This window comes from Cydia fagiglandana, chromosome 1 (genome assembly GCF_963556715.1).
Source record: "Cydia fagiglandana chromosome 1, ilCydFagi1.1, whole genome shotgun sequence".
NCBI lineage: Eukaryota > Metazoa > Arthropoda > Insecta > Lepidoptera > Tortricidae > Cydia > Cydia fagiglandana.
The window spans coordinates 155888-172516 of record NC_085932.1 but is presented as its reverse complement, the minus strand read 5'-3'; the positions used below and the strand labels follow the sequence as shown (position 1 = coordinate 172516).

Sequence of the window (16629 nt, the reverse complement as noted above, 5' to 3'; positions counted from 1 at the left end):
GAAAAGGTACGAGAAACCCTCGTTGAAGCCTTAGTTTTGTCACACTTTAATAACTGCGATACAGTCTATGGGCCTCGGCTATACGCTAAGACCGCGCGAACTATTCAACGGGTACAGAACGCGTGTGCTAGATTCTGTTACAACGTGCCAAAGCGCGCGCATGTCACGCCTTTCTTTAATGAAAAAAAGTCCCTAAAAATGGCGGCGCGGACGCAACTACATCTAGCAACACAGGTATATAAAATTGTTCAAACTCGCAGGCCTGAGTACTTGTTTAAAAAGCTTAGATGGCCGAAAAATAAAGACCGTGGAGTTCGCAGTATGCATGTTAATAAGTTAATTGTACCGAAGCATAAATTTATAGGGTTCCAAGGTAGTTTTACCTATCGTGCCTCGAAAATATGGAATGATTTACCACCCCCTCTCCGTACGAATATGTCATTACCGACTTTCAAAGCTAATTTTAAAAGACTTCTTTTAAGAGAACAATAATGTGAACGATGATTTAAATTAAATTTAAATTTAAACTTAAAGTAAATTTTAACCGTTTGGGGCCCAATTGCTGGACAGGGATACGTGAACAAGTATTTCTATATAACTAAAACTAACTATTTTGGCTCAGCGATCCAAAGAGAATCTTGGCCTCCGAAACGAGAGCGTGCCACCTGTCCCGATCCTGCGCAACTTCCTGCCAGTTACTGACGCGAAGCTGAAGCAGATCCGCCGCCACACTGTCTTCCCAGCGATACCTGGGCCGACCCACTGGACGGCTACCAGTCGGTCGTCCCAAGAACGCCTTCTTGACAGCCCGATCCTCTCCCATTCTGAGTAGGTGACCGAACCAGCGAAGTCTGTGCGCTTTCGTTTCGCCGATGATATTGGGTTCGGCCACTAACTCCTCGATCTCGGCATTTTTCCGGATCCTCCAGGTGCCGTCATTTCTATATAAAATTGTAATTTAGATTTAAATGAGCACCTAAGTAAATGTTAACCCTTTGACCGCCGTTGGCATGTATACAAGACAACGATAGAACGATACACTGGCGCCGCTGTCTTGTATACAAGACACAAATTCAACCGCTCGGTAAATGTGAAAAAACATCAATTGTAGCATTTTTTACACTCGTGTTAATGTTTTAGGTCTTTGATTTTTAAAATAATTGCCTTCAAAGCAGATAAATAAATCCATTCTTTTATAATAAGGCAATCAAAAAAATTGCTCCAGTTTTCAACGTTTTTCATGTTCCTCGTCGCCGTTGTCTTGTATACAAGACAGCTAGGGATGGGAATGTTAACTCGATATGAGAATATTAGAGATGCAACGGATAGTTGTTTGGCCGGATACCGGACCATCGGCCGAATATCCGGTATCCGGTCGCCGAATATTTACCTACATTTCGGTTTTTCAGGTGCGCATTCTGCAGTTTTAACCTGTTTCTAAGTGAACGTTCGCGCGGACACATTTCTAGGTTCGAAATGAGTGCGCGTGCAAGTCAGTGGAATCTCTAAATTGTTTTAAAATAATAAACAAGTACGATTATGACCATGACTGTTTCTTAAATCCAATTTTTTTACTCCGAAATCAAGCAATGGTACTGTCCGGTATCCGGCCGGATAATAGGGCACTATCCGGTATCCGGCCGGATATTAAAATACTGGCCTGATAGGCCGGATACCGGATAGTAACCGAATATCCGGCGCATCTCTAGAGAATATTCAAAATAAACATCAAGTGGCCAATCTGGTTTTATTTAAGCATTTGAACACCTGTTAAATGCCAATTGGTGATAACTAGTAACTAGAATACGTTAAACGAGAGAGAGACAGGCATAACTATAGCTGGAGTTCAGGGAACTTGTTCAGCTGTCCATAGTAGAGTCAGATAAGTAAATCTGTCCTTGTGGTCTATTTTCAGAACAAATGATTCATTTTGAGATGATAGTGTAGTGGGGAGTGATACCCTGCAGTGACCGCTTCGCACAAGAATGGTACCTACAGGCGGACGCTCGGACTAGTCAGTGTCGCCTAACTATGAGAATGTTATGTATTTGAAATTGACGAAAAATTATTATGGTAGGGGTGTAATACGGGAACTGACAAACTCTTCTAAGGAACATGTCGAATGTGAAACATGCATTCCCGAACATTTCTGATCCCCACCCTTTTCCAATATTATTGTTCTTCACTCATTGACAATTCAACCCACGTGTCATTTTCCCCAATGCAGTTCCGGTACATTTATATTATCGACACACGATGCGCGGCTCTAACCTAACGCTTATAAAGTTTACGTACCGACAAGCGCTTACGCCGTTGACATAGAGACTATTATTACTTAATCCGCGCGGAAACGGTCCTTGTCGGTCTGCACTGCGGGCAGTCCATGCGCGCCGTTGTCATGTATACAAGACTTCTCGTAGAGCCTAGTGCGGTGATATTACGTCATAAATCGATATTGTTTAGTGGTTGTTTTTAATGATAAAGACCTTTATTTTTAACATTGTCGTGTGTAAAAAATATGTTAATTTTTGGCATTCTCGAAATAAATTAAAGTTGGTTAAGAACAAAGCCAAATTGAGAAGATTTTTACCATAAATTGTAAATATCGATATCACAATTGGAATCCCTAAACTTTTTATTAGTTGTTTACTTAAAATTTACTCTGGCGTGTGAGTGAGCGTCTTTGCGGACTAGGTCCGGCGGCCAAAAACAGGCTACGAAGGCATGTATTCCCCTATAGCTAGCAATTTTTTTTTTATACGCTTAGAGACAGGTACGGGCTGAAAAACAGCGCTGTGCAGTCGCCAGACTCGCGGCATAAGCTGAGTCCCGAGCCTATTGTCGCACTTAGGAATTAAACATTAACAAATAGTTCTAAATGTTATACCTATTATATAAATAGTTATTAAAAGATGTATGTATACTTATCGCTATTCTGCTTTGTGCTGTAATTAATGCTTATTGCCCTTATATAGGGTGGTTGACTGTCAAGTCAAATCAAGTTCTCTTTTTATTTTTGCGACGTGTCGGAACGCTTAGCGACTATGGAGTGTATATGAACGTACACACGACACGACGTCACGTTAAAATTACATTCTCCTTGTATATCTCGTTAATTAAATATATTACATATATTCTATATTTTATATACAGTCAACAACCCTATCGGACTTTAACCTTATAATGTAAGCTGTAACCTTTTTTGTTTTCTCTTTGTTCGATTTGTTGCTGTAAGTTTTGTTGCGACAATAAATGACTTTTTATTTATTTTTATTTATTTATTTAAATGAGAGGTGGCTCTCAACGGCTCCCGGTCTGTTTCTGCTCAAGACCAGCTAACAATCAACTGTGCCAATTTTTAGCGCATAGTCTCAAAGTGCAAGCTTCCCATACAACGGTGTGCAGTAACAAACCAGCTATAACTGATATATGTTATTATATATTCGTAAATAAATATAATATTGATAGGTATTTGCTTGCCACAATAACAGCTCACACACGACACACACACACACACACACACACACGCACGCACGCACGCACGCACGCACGCACGCACACACACACACACACACACGCACACACACACACACACACACACACACACATATGTACCTATATAAATAAAACAAACAAGAATAATACAAGTAACAATATAAAAAATAAACACCATGTTGACTTCCCGTTAGGAAAAGTTGGGAGAGAGGAACCTTGAATCACCATATATGTATATGCATGTATTTTAATAATTATATCAATTTTAAAAACTCACGCTTCACTCATGATGCGTCACCCCTAAAAAAGAATCCCGTGACTTTCTGTTATAATTTTGTTCATTATTATTCAGGCTAGCCGAATATCAGTTTACTCGGAATCTGCGTGTGACGTCACGCGGTGTACCTAAATATAGCGGCTTGTGTCAAGACTGCTACAGATGTACCTACGAGGTGCTGGACGTAAACACCGATTCCACTAATAAAATATACTCCTTGTGATAAGAATGAGATTACATATAATATAATATAAATTCCTGTAGGGTGTAGGTATATTAGGTACGACTACAAAGACAACGTGGGTATACTCAACTACTGGGCAAATAACAGTTTACTCTAGCTAGACAAACCTACATACCTACAGGTACTGCCATTCATATGGGCAGTAAATGTACTAGTGGCTCTTTGAGCTATAGACCTCGCGAGCATATTAGCTTTAAACTCATATGCAACGTACATACTCATATACTCATAATCATCGAACCTGATCGTGCTTACAAAATTTCACGAGAATCAGTTGAGAATTGAGATCTGTAGAGGAGAACATCCGGATCGGACAGACAAAAGCGTTTTTGCCCAACCTGAAACGTAGACCTTCTTTAACGCTCTTTCAATAGGCAAACTATTAGGACCAAGACAGATATTTATGTAGCGGACACTCATGCAGAACTGCGAAAAGAACCGTGATTAGGTGCTATTAAGTTTAAGGAAATATGTATGTACTAAATTAACAAACTTTTCGTACTTATGGAAGTAATAAACCAATAAAATGAATAACCCAATTAGAAACTTAATCGTAGACATAATCAATGTCTAATTTCTCAATAACTTGCGCAAGGCTCGGAACCGGTTTTTTCTTCATACAAAAAATACCGGTATTATTTTGTTCTTTTTGTTCTTTGGTCTATTATTTCATTTTTAATGGGACAATCTAATAATACTAAATTCTTACCTAAATACATGATTCAGTCCAACGTAAAAAGCAAAAAATAATTAAAAATATTGGCCTATTTCGGGTTTTTCAAAAAAACCGGTTCCGAGCCTTGCTTGCGTGTTTCATAAAAAAAGACTGTGCAAGCCATCCGCCCGAAAATCCTTTAGATCTGGATCTGTGGACGCACTGCGCGCGGTATTTATAAAAGAAACAACACAAAATGTGTCGCGTAGCATAAGTAGCTTAAAGTGACATTCCATTTCCAACTGCAGCTGCAATACTGTTCATTTTACTATGGAAATTGACAATGACAGCGACGCGTTTCCATAGTAAAATGAACAGTATTGCAGCTGCAGTTGGAAATGGAATGTCACTCTTATGCACATCGCGACCGCTGCGTTGCCTGCGTCTTTGGTTGAGTATTCACTTCTGACATTACTGACATTAGTATAAACTAGTGTTCCACAATGACTACGTGTAATCACAGACCACATGATACTGGTTAGTCGTATGTAATTGTAAAGTAATGCAACGGTGGACGTGGAATGGCTGCGAGGCGAGGCGAGCCTCGTAATGGGATCGCGGTATCGGTATTCGCGGTTGCGCAACGCGCGGTGAATCCCTTCATCCGTTTAATTACTCGCACATATGTACATAACACATTGTTTTGTGACTCTTGTGCATGCTAATAGACGTCGATGAAGGATCGCCGGTCGAAAATTACTACTGTTACAGTCTAACTTTTATTAAATCAATCCTCTATCTAAAGTGCAAATTTCTAGTTGTTTGTTCATATTAACCGGTAGAATGTAGTAGGTATATGGATGATGGTTTTTAACGGCCTACTTTTAAAGCATTAATTTGTAATGTTTTACAGCTAGTATAATGCCTCTCGTTAGTGTGATGAAAACGTCTCGTTTGTGTTTCACCAGGGCAGAATAGTTTGTTCTTTTCTCGTGCCTTGAAACCCTCGCAACACTCAAGATTCCACTTTTTTAACCACTCGCTACGCTTGTGGTCATGTGCGACGTTACTAAACAGATTCAACAATTCCATGTTAGAGAATGAGAGAGTTGCCAGGATTGTAACATCAGAAGAGATTGTAACTTCTACCTACATTACCCACCTACTATAAAGTATTTTGTATTTTGAAAATAGATAATAATTTTTAAGAAAAAAAAAACCGGGCAAGTGCGGGTCGGACTCGCGCACGAAGGGTTCCGCACCACAATGCAAAAAAACAAAAAACAAAAAAAAGCAAAAAAAAACGGTCACCCATCCAAGTACTGACCCCGCCCGACGTTGCTTAACTTTGGTCAAAAATCACGTTTGTTGTATGGGAGCCTCATTTAAATCTTTATTTTATTCTGTTTTTAGTATTTGTTGTTATAGCGGCAACAGAAATACATAATCTGTGAAAATTTCAACTGTCTAGTTATCACGGTTCGTGAGATACAGCCTGGTGACAGACGGACGGACGGACGGACGGACGGACAGCGAAGTCTTAGTAATAGGGTCCCGTTTTACCCTTTGGGTACGGAACCCTAAAAACCGACTTCTATGGGGGCCGGTGAAAGATTATTGTCGATGGTGCACTATGTAGAAAAGGAGGTAAAACCACCCACTTTTCTACTAGCATTTCGCTTCTGTAAGGGTCGTAGTTCTAGCCTAACCCAATCCACTCCTCTGATAGCAGTTCGGTTCTGTGAGGATCGCAGTTCGAACTTAATCAAACCCACTTTTCAAGTAGCATTTCGTTTCTGTAAGGCTCGCAGTTCTAACCTAACCTAACCCTTGTTCGGTTCTGTGAGGATCGCAGTTCAAACCTAACCTAACCCACTTAATGGCGCATGCGGTGCGGTGTATGGGTGTTTGAGCGGGTGGGGCTAGTAAAGGTGGGCCACTGACGAGCCTTCCAATTCCAACAGTCCAAATAGCGTGGCTGCAATCCAAAATCGGTCCGTGAATGTCAAAAACGTACAATTTTTAATATTAGGATGCCGTCCATTTAGATGAATCCATTGTAACGGCATCCATCTGGAAGGCTCGTCAGTGGCCTGCTTAAGATTGGCATCATCATACTTTATACCTACATTTTATGGTAGGTAATCATAGTGGTTTATTTAGTTAAGGTATCAAAGTGGTTTTCTGGGTCAAGGTCCGGGTCCGAGTCCGGGTCCGGGTCCGAGCCCGGGTCCAAGTCTGGGTCCGAGTCCGGGTCCGAGTCCAGATCCGAATCCGGGTCTGACTCCAGGTCCGGGTCCGGACCGGATCCAGGTCCGGGTAACCGGATCCGGGTTTGAGTCCGGTTCTGGGTCCGAGTCCGGGTCCGAGCCCGTGTCCGAGTTCGGGACCGAGTCCGGGTCCGAGTTCGGTTCCGAGTCCGCGCCCAAATCCGGGTCCGATCCGGGTCCGAGTCCGGGTCCGAATCCGGGTCCGAGTCCAGGTCCGGCTGTTATTTAGCAAAAAATAATCCTCATGATGAAGCCTTTCGATCGGTATGATAAAGCTACAGGATGATATTTTTTCTCGTGTAGCGGGTTCGATTCCCGGTTCAACCATGTAATTATTTAAAAATCTATGAATGCAGTTTAAATTGTTTTTTTAATTTAAATAATGTTTTCTTTCAGTAAAATGTTCCATCTACAATATTTAGGGTACTTTCCCTCCATTTGGCATAGCCGTGGGACGCCCTGTATACTAGGTGAGAGCATAAGTTTCTGAGTCGTGAGCGCGCAAGCAAGACACATTAAATACCTTCATCCTAAGGTACTTCGTCTAGCGACGTCTTCCTCTTGTATTCCTTGTCCACCATCAGTGTGATAGATAAGCCCTTTAGAAGGCACGAACTTCACCAATCTTTACTGTTTTTGACAATATGTGTCTGTGTTGCAGAGGACGGGAGCCGGCGCGGGAGCTGCGCCGTGCGGCATGGAGGCCGGCGTCGCGGCCGCGCCCGCCCGCCGCGCGCCGCCGCCCGAGCGCTCCCCGGCTCGCACCGGCCTGCACGTCAACTTCAGCGACAAGGGCGAGGTACGCACGCACGCACGCCCGCACGCACGCACGCACACACACACACACACACCGCGCCCGCCCGCCGCGCGCCGCCGCCCGAGCGCTCCCCGGCTCGCTCCGGCCTGCACGTCAACTTCAGCGACAAGGGCGAGGTACGCACGCACGCACGCACGCACGCACGCACGCACGCACACACACACACACACACCGCGCCCGCCCGCCGCGCGCCGCCGCCCGAGCGCGCCCCGGCCTGCACGTCAACTTCAGCGACGCACTACACACTACACTAGACTTACTGGCACTCATCGTCACCCAAAATACCTTCAGTTTAAATTATTCTTTGGTTTGTCTTTTGAAGGACAATAGGCAGGAAGGACGAATGAAGAACGCTCGTGTCTGTGGTAGTGGTGCGCGGCCTTGAGCCCTCGACACGCCACACATTATTAAACTGTAATCGATATCGGCGGACACCCGACCATAATCGACACGAAACAAATAAATAAAACATGAAAAAATGTTGTACCTGCTTCTAAAACCGCATTGGCTTTTAGGGCCGATATATATTATTTGAGCGTTTATTCGATCCCTACTGATATTATGATTATTATAATTTTGTAGTCATCTCTCACTTCAGGCGTCGAAGTAACGGCCAATATGATATAAAAAGCCCCAATATCTTGACATAATTTTGGGTTTGGGGATGGCGTTTTCACTAGAATTGAATTCTAAAATTCAAATTTCGTTAAAATTGAATTGAGGTCTCTACTCGTAAACGTCTATTACTGAATAACCTAATTATTTTACATAATTTGCCAAATTGCACACGAAAGTGAGGCAATTGGAGGCAATAATGACTCGGCCAACACTAACAGCCTTCACATTTTTTATAGATAAAAGCAGAAAGTATTAACTAATGAAAGACATAGATGCTTTTTTTAGAGCACATAGGGGAGAGTGGGGGGATAATTGAGAACAGTGAGATATTATTGGCCTTCATGTGCCTAAGTGACTGTAAGATTCGGACGCTACGCACATGTCACATGGTCACGATTAATAGGACAAAATATTTTCAACTTTTATTATTTCTTTTTTTGGCCGGTTTTTTATCATATATCATGACATATTTGCTTACAATCGTAAGCATGGAGTTTTTGGAATTGAAGACTCCAAATTTTGATATTATCTTGTATAATGGTATCTGCTTTCAAACCTCAGGTGGTTTCAAGTTCACCAAAATTACAATCATGAGTAATATGAATTACCTAAATGGGGTCACTAGGAACTAAGGAACCGAGAGTGTTCCCAACTACCCCTTTGCATTCTCAATGATTCCTATTCCTACTACAAACTGATTGACACCCAATATTTTTCACTTTGTAAGTTGTTACGTATCCCATGATAATAAATTGAAAATCTTCAGTGTTTCCATTTCCCCCGCGGACTGTATCTAATTACCCCATACGGTTTCGGGTAAAATGGAACGGCAAGGTTTTTGTTTTCGTCCAAATTTAGTAACATTAACTTAAAATTATTATTTTGTTGAAATTAGACAGATAAACCAACTAACGGTTTGCATTAAAATTAGCTCGGTTTTTTGTGGAGATGCAACGGATAGTTGTTTCGCCGCATACCGGATATTCGGCCTATACATCGGCCGGATATCTGGTATCCGGCCGCCGAATATTCGGCCAGCGTAACTATACCTACATTTCGGTTTTTCAGGTGCGCATTCTGCAGGTTTGACCTAACTATTTCCTAGTAAACGTTCGCGCGGACCCATTTCCAGCTACGAAATGAGTGCGCGTGCAAGTCAGTGGAATGATTAAATTGTTTAAAATAAAATAATAAACAGGTACGAATACGTACGTCTGTTTCTTAAATCCAATTGGTTTACTCCGAAATCAAGCATTCAATGTTACTATCCGGTATCCGGCCGGATAGTAGGTCACTATATCCGGTATCCGGCCGGATAGTAAAATAATAGCCGGATAGGCCGGATACCGGATAGTAACCGGATATCCGGTGCATCTCTAGTTTTTTGACATTTTTATATAATTTTAGAGCATTTGAAGTTTAGTGTTCCCAATAAAATAAAATAAATAAAAACATTTATTTACCAACACAAAAAAAAACAATTAATTACATGTACCTAAGTACAATAAAAAATCAGGAAGAATTTAGAAATAAATGTGGTAGTAAAATGGATGGGACTCAGCGAGACCGTTCATTTTCAGTCCCCAACCAGAAAACTTAAAGCTATTCTACTTAATTCTTAACTAAGTTATTTAATAACTATCCTATCTAACGCCTTCCCATCCCCGCCCCATTCCCTCACTCCCCCCTATAACCGTGACTCCGAGATCACCTGTCAGCTCAGCCTGTAATTAATAAATAAAGTTTTATCATTTGTAGTGATCGATGAATTTCTCTAACGCTAAATACGTCTGTGCAGGTGAAGGAGCGACGTGAGAAGTTCCTGACGGCCAAATATGGCTCCCACCAGATGGCCCTGATCCGCAAGCGGCTCGCCGTCGAGATGTGGCTCTACGACGAGTTGCAGAAGCTCTACGATGTGCCGGTAAAGGACTGCAATTATATTTTTAGCGCGAGTTTCCCTCGCTCATCCTGGTGACCGTATGCGTGAGACTGACGAACTCCAAAATCGCTAGAATCAGTCGATACATATCGATTACCCGATGTTTCATCGCCTACGTAATGGTTGTGTTGTTAATTTATTATGTCACCTCACCTACAAACCCTACAAACGATAATACAAGGTGGTCAAGGTGACTACTCAATTAGAAACTTTTTTCAACTGTTCTGTCAATAAAATACAGCTTAAGTTCATCTAAGTTTGCATTAAAATATTTATGTATAGGTATGCATTTGCATACGGCATACCTACAGTGCGCGGCAAGTCGTCGTGAACCTTGTCGAAATGTACGCAGGTTGATATTGGGCTGTAGCCGCGCGCGGCAGTTGACGTCTTTGGCGATGGCGATCCACTTAGTGCCAGTTGCACCAACCACATTTGACAGACTGATCATCGTCAGCCGGCGCGCCCCGCGCCTTTACTATGAAACTTTCCATACATAAAAATTTAGCGAACTCTTTAACGTTCGTAACAGTTTGGTGCAACCGACCCTTACTGTCCGATTCGAATACTGTCAATTAACTGACGTATGTTAAAGTTCAAATCGGGCCAGGTGGAATGTAGGTTGTGCCTTCTGCATTCTTTTGTCCATTCCTTTTTTTGCTCGTATTTCAGAAGGAGACGGCAGCGGCGGCGGGCGCCGCGGAGGTGGAGGTGGACGTCGACGAGCTCCTTGACATGGACTCGGACGAGCTGCGGCGCGCGCACCTCGCGGTCAGTTGTTGCTCTACATATGGCTCTACACTTACAGCAGGAGTGGACCAGCTCCTCGACATGGACTCGGACGAGCTGCGGCGCGCGCACCTCGCGGTCAGTTGTTGCTCTACATATGGCTCTACACTTACAGCAGGAGTGGACCAGCTCCTCGACATGGACTCGGACGAGCTGCGGCGCGCGCACCTCGCGGTCAGTTGTTGCTCTACATATGGCTCTACACTTACAGCAGGAGTGGACCAGCTCCTCGACATGGACTCGGACGAGCTGCGGCGCGCGCACCTCGCGGTCAGTTGTTGCTCTACATATGGCTCTACACTTACAGCAGGAGTGGACCAGCTCCTCGACATGGACTCGGACGAGCTGCGGCGCGCGCACCTCGCGGTCAGTTGTTGCTCTACATATGGCTCTACACTTACAGCAGGAGTGGACCAGCTCCTCGACATGGACTCGGACGAGCTGCGGCGCGCGCACCTCGCGGTCAGTTGTTGCTCTACATATGGCTCTACACTTACAGCAGGAGTGGATCAGCTCCTCGACATGGACTCCGACGAGCTGCGGCGCGCGCACCTGGCGGTCAGTTGTTGCTCTACACCTTGGACATTTTCCTATTCGTTCTCGCTGTTATAGGGTGGATTTTCCCTAACTTGTTCTTGTAATTGGCATTTACAAATTACAAGACATTTGACTACAAAACGTTAGCTGTTCCAGTAACTTATAAACTGACACTAATCGTTTGTTACAGACGCTATTAGCAGATGCCAAAAAGCCCCAAAAAGATGTACATGTAAGTATTCCAAAACTAGTAACCGGTTTACTAAGTTTTACTTTAAATATATTTGTTATTACATCAAACAACAAAGTCTAAATTGCATAATTTGTTTTGTTTCAGAATTTCATCAACGAATTGCTAGATAAAGCGAAAACTCTGTAGGCTAAGAGAACGGAACCAAATCTCATCTCGCTCTTGCCGCGGCCGCTGCAGGTGGGAGTGGACGCGGCAGCGATAGCGGAGGCCCCGTGACGTACCGTATAGTTAGTAGTTAAGCATTTTACTGCCGGCCCGGTGTGCCGGACGCTAGTGCAAGCAGGGTACCGCCGGTTACATCGGTCTCGGTGTCCGGCTCACGCCGTAAACACCAACATTACTTTGACGCTGTAGACAATGCTACAGTGCCGCTCGTAAATATAGAATTCTAAAATATTCTGAGCCATTCAGAAATACGTATTACATTTTTAACATAAGGATGTGTACGCACGAGCTGAAAAGGGATGTGGTAAAGTACAGACCGTCCACCTTATTTAACGAGGGCGTACCTACCTACATATCTGAAAAGCAGTCATGCATTGCTGATGTCAGACTTTCTCGATCGTGTAAAGGTGGATTTGTGACGTTGTATGTAAATGGGGTTGGTAACTGTCAAAGGTTTGCATAGATAGCGCCATCATAAGTTGGCCCTTTTTCTATGAGATTTGGCTCAAAGGGCTGGCGAAAATTTGACACAGTTCTAGGGCAAGCTATGCTGGCGCTATCTGCTAAATACTTCGACCGGCCAATCCCATTGATGTACCATTGGCAAAATTATGTTTCGTAACACCGTAATTATGATTGGCTAAAATATATGTACGCCCCCGAAAACAATCAATCGTTAAATGTTAAAATGCTTTAGGTGTTCGATGGTTTTTGTCATGTGAACAGTTAGTCAGTTAATACGCGCGTTTTCCCGAAGTAGGTATTTACCTTTCGGACTGTTATGTGAAGACCGATGTAACTTGCAGTGGCTGTACTGTACAGTATTGAATGGCGAGCGCCCTAGCTTGGTGGAGCTGGAGGGTGCTCGAGTGCGACATATCAGCGCCCCGCCCCGCCCCGCCCTCTCCTCTCCCCTACAATACAATCGTGTATGATATTCAATCTAGATGTCGCTGTCTAGATCCGCAAATGATTCTTATCTCAATCGGTTATTTTGGGAAATACACAACTAAAACTTTAAAAAATAGGGTGTTTAGTAGTTCTTATGCTGCCGTCTACCGTTCTGGGGTTCTGACAGGATGGCAAGACTACATCGGAAGCATCGTCAGATAATTTAACCAAATTGGCCAATTAAGATAATACTTAAATAGGTAATACTCATAAGATAGTCTGAATACGAAGGGTCGACTATACGTAAATACCGTATAGTTAGCATTTGACTGTCAGTTGTGTAACGAACTTGTCCCCTGTGAACCCGTAGCTAATTTAAATAGTTTGGTCAGCATGATTTCAACCAATATTTTGCTACATTTTCAAAGGGCAATGGCAAGATTTTAATACTTCTTGGCGAGCAATATTATTGTTTAATCTCCATAATCTTTATCAAAGCATATCTCGAAATCTACTTTAAACAATCCAACGTCTTGGATGTTTTATTTGTAATATGTGATAAAGTATTAAAATGGTTAAATCCGAGTTTTTCGAAGGAAACCATAATGGCTATTATTACTTTTTCTATGGGGCTATTCATAAATTACGTCATTTCAATTTAGGGGGGCCGGTCTGGGCATCGGATGACGGTAGCATGAAGTAGGAGGAAATGAGGTCATTTGAAGCATGATTTTTGGATGATTATAGGGGGGGGGGGTCAAAAATCGATGACGTAATTTATGGACAGCCCCTATGTATTTTACGCTGCAATTTTAAATATTAGGTACTATTCGCTGCTGGCTAAACTACCAATCTTACTAGATTGGGCGGTTTTTAAAATAACATAGCAATCACAGGGTGCTTAGCCAACGTGCCAATCGCTAACGCTCCGTAACATTGCGTAGTCATCTCTCGATCTCTATCACTCTTCCATTTTAGTGCGACAGTGACAGGGTTGCCAGATGGTCGGGATTTGCCCGATTTTTAGCATGTGTTCCCGATTCTCGACAAAGTGAAAACTGTCCCGAAAAACAGCTTCACGTTATAAAACAATAATTTGAAGTTCCGAACTGTCGTCGAGCGAGCGAGAGATCCGCGTCGAGCCGCTCGCCACCGCGAATTTTTCTTGTTTGTTCGAGATCTCAAAGAATTTATAGTATTTTTATATAAAAACGTCTATGGGCAGAGCAGCTGACGTAGTGTCAATAATGTAAAATATCGTTGGTTTTAACACAATTACTTTAATGTGAATATTTTTATTTTCCCGACTTAAGTCCTAAAATCCCGAAAATTTGATATTTTTTCCCGATAATAGCGCCTTTCGATCTGGCAACCCTATTGGCACGTAGGCTACGACCCACCAGCGAGAGCCGCCAACCAGCCGGCGTAGCCAAGGTTACAATCGCTATCGCTTCGACAACGAAAAGTATAATGTCTCTCTATCACTCATCTATATTAGTGCGACAGTGACAGTTGCGTTTCGATCGCTACGGAGCGTAAGCGATCTGCATCTTGGCTACGCGGCCTGGTCCTCGACTGCAGCAGGAACCCTTAAAGCTAAGTTTTGGCCCGCACACTTTATCTAAAACAATATGGCCCTCGTGTCTAAAAGTTTGGAGATCCCTTAACTAAAAGTAATAGTTTTATGGCGGGGTTGGTGCCTCGTGTAATGACCTCTAGTGCTGTAGTGGCGAGCCGAGTTCTTGCTATTGTGTCCTCGTATTGTTAATATTTTGTAAAGGGTGACGCGCGTCACGGCCGGACCCCCCGACAACCGGGGGCCAAAACTAGACGGGTGAGGCGGTTTCATAACCATCTTTGCGTCGACTTTATTAACCTCATAATCCAGGGCCTTACAGCGTTATCTACATCAGCTGTCATATTCGAGGCACGAATTATTCTTCGAGTTTAAACCTCTTCAACAATTAGTTACGTTTTGGCACGTTGTTAAAAAAGCAAATGCATGTAAGGATAATTTTAAACACCTCGCCCGTTTAGCTACTTCTGCTGTTGACTGTACAAGTACACTGTTTCGAGTAACTAGCATTTTTGCGCCCTGTACCTAGACGCCTGCCTTGTAGAACCACCCCAGACTAGCGTCCTTTGAGCGTCGACGTCTATTCAGCAGCGCTATGGAAAGTTGCGCCAACGCCAACGTTGTGTCGAGCAGCAGCCATAGAGTTGACTATAAATTAATTTATAGACGCCGTAGCTCTAGATGAGATGTCACGTGTGGGATGGTGCAGTGAGGCGAGGGGGCGGCAGCAGCACAGCCCCGCCCGGCCGCGGCGCGCAGAACCGTCGCTGATAGACTTTTGTAATAAATCGATTTATTAGAACGTTGCACTTTTATTATTATTTTATAATATATTAACACAATCCTTTGCAGCACCCCTTCCTATCTCTAAAATTTAATTTTACGATCGTACTTCATGCAGCTAAAGGTCTAGGCTCTAGGTCTAGTCTAGGGGACCTTTGCTACTTTTCAAAAGATTGAAGAAGAAAAGGTAAGTTGTTATAGTCCGTTTTTTTTAGCATTAGAAAGAACTTCGCAGAAGTAAGCTTGTGGTTCCAAATCTGGCACTTTTAGCGGTAATAATTTGAAGTAAATTATATGTATTGACCATGCTACATTAGAAAATTCAATAATTATTAACAAGAAACCTACAGACTTGATACCAGCTGCCTGTAGTTTGTTATTTTACTTATGCTTACCTCAAGTGTTTTGTTCCTTTGGCCTGACAAGGGTTCATCATTCCTTATACGCCATACTTAGTAGAGTGCTGTTATGTTAGTATTTCGTAAATTCGTCATTCTACAATGCTGTTTTGCTAATAAGCTAATCTTACAAGATTTTTTAACGTAGATTTAATGAACGCTCGATATTGGTTTGGTCTGACATTGCTTTTTAGTTAGTGTAGCCACCGTTGGCGCTAGTAGTATATACAGCTGTAATGCTCAGCCAAGATATGGTCGGACCGGATCGATACAGCGATTTAGAGCACGATGCTTGTTTTATGTATTAATTTTATTAATCTTAATTGTAAATACTTAGTCATTATGTTGTATCTTCTTGCTGTGTAACTTTTTTTTTCTTATTTAATTAACTGTTGACTGTATGTTATTTCTGTCTTTTTTCTTCTTGTTTGTTACCTTCCGTGATTCTTCTCACTTGATGGTCTCATCGGAAGATCAGCGCTGGAAGCCACCAGCAACATGCTGAGATGGGGCCATTTCGTGGCACTTTAATCTTATTTTGTGTTTTCTTTTATACTATGTACTGTTCCGATTGTTTGTGCTTACGAATAAATCTATTCTATCTATCTATCTATCTATCTAATTAAAGACCCTGATAAAAACTGCACGCTTGCTTCTGTGGAGTTCTTTCTAATGCCAAAAAAAAACGAACTATAGACACTATCCTATTAAGTATTAAGCCCCCTCCAGACTATGTGCGTGAATCGCGGGCGAAGCCGCGAACGCGAGTGTGGAGTCGATTTCGCTGTCTGCGAAAAATCGACGCCACACTTGCGTTCGCGGCTTCGCGTCGCGATTCGCGCACGAGTGTGGAGGGGGCTTTAGGTTATCCATGGGTAAAGAAAAGGAGACAACCAACTTACTACCCAGTCAACTGGGT

At 42.8% G+C, this 16629-nt stretch overlaps 1 protein-coding gene across 2 annotated transcripts in view; it reads left to right on the top strand.

Annotated features, from left to right (window-relative positions):
• LOC134669547 (protein phosphatase 1 regulatory subunit 14B) overlaps positions 1-15275 on the top strand; it is a 74563-nt gene extending 59288 nt beyond the window's left edge. The window contains exons 2-6 of one of the 2 annotated variants that reach the window (XM_063527200.1): positions 7603-7740; positions 10175-10300; positions 10991-11089; positions 11835-11876; positions 11982-15275. In XM_063527200.1, the coding sequence (XP_063383270.1) occupies positions 7603-7740; positions 10175-10300; positions 10991-11089; positions 11835-11876; positions 11982-12023 (447 nt within the window). In that variant the 3' untranslated portion in view covers positions 12024-15275. The remainder of the gene's footprint in view (positions 1-7602; positions 7741-10174; positions 10301-10990; positions 11090-11834; positions 11877-11981) is intronic. The other variant, XM_063527272.1, reaches the window with a different exon arrangement.
• The last annotated feature ends 1354 nt before the right edge of the window (positions 15276-16629 follow it).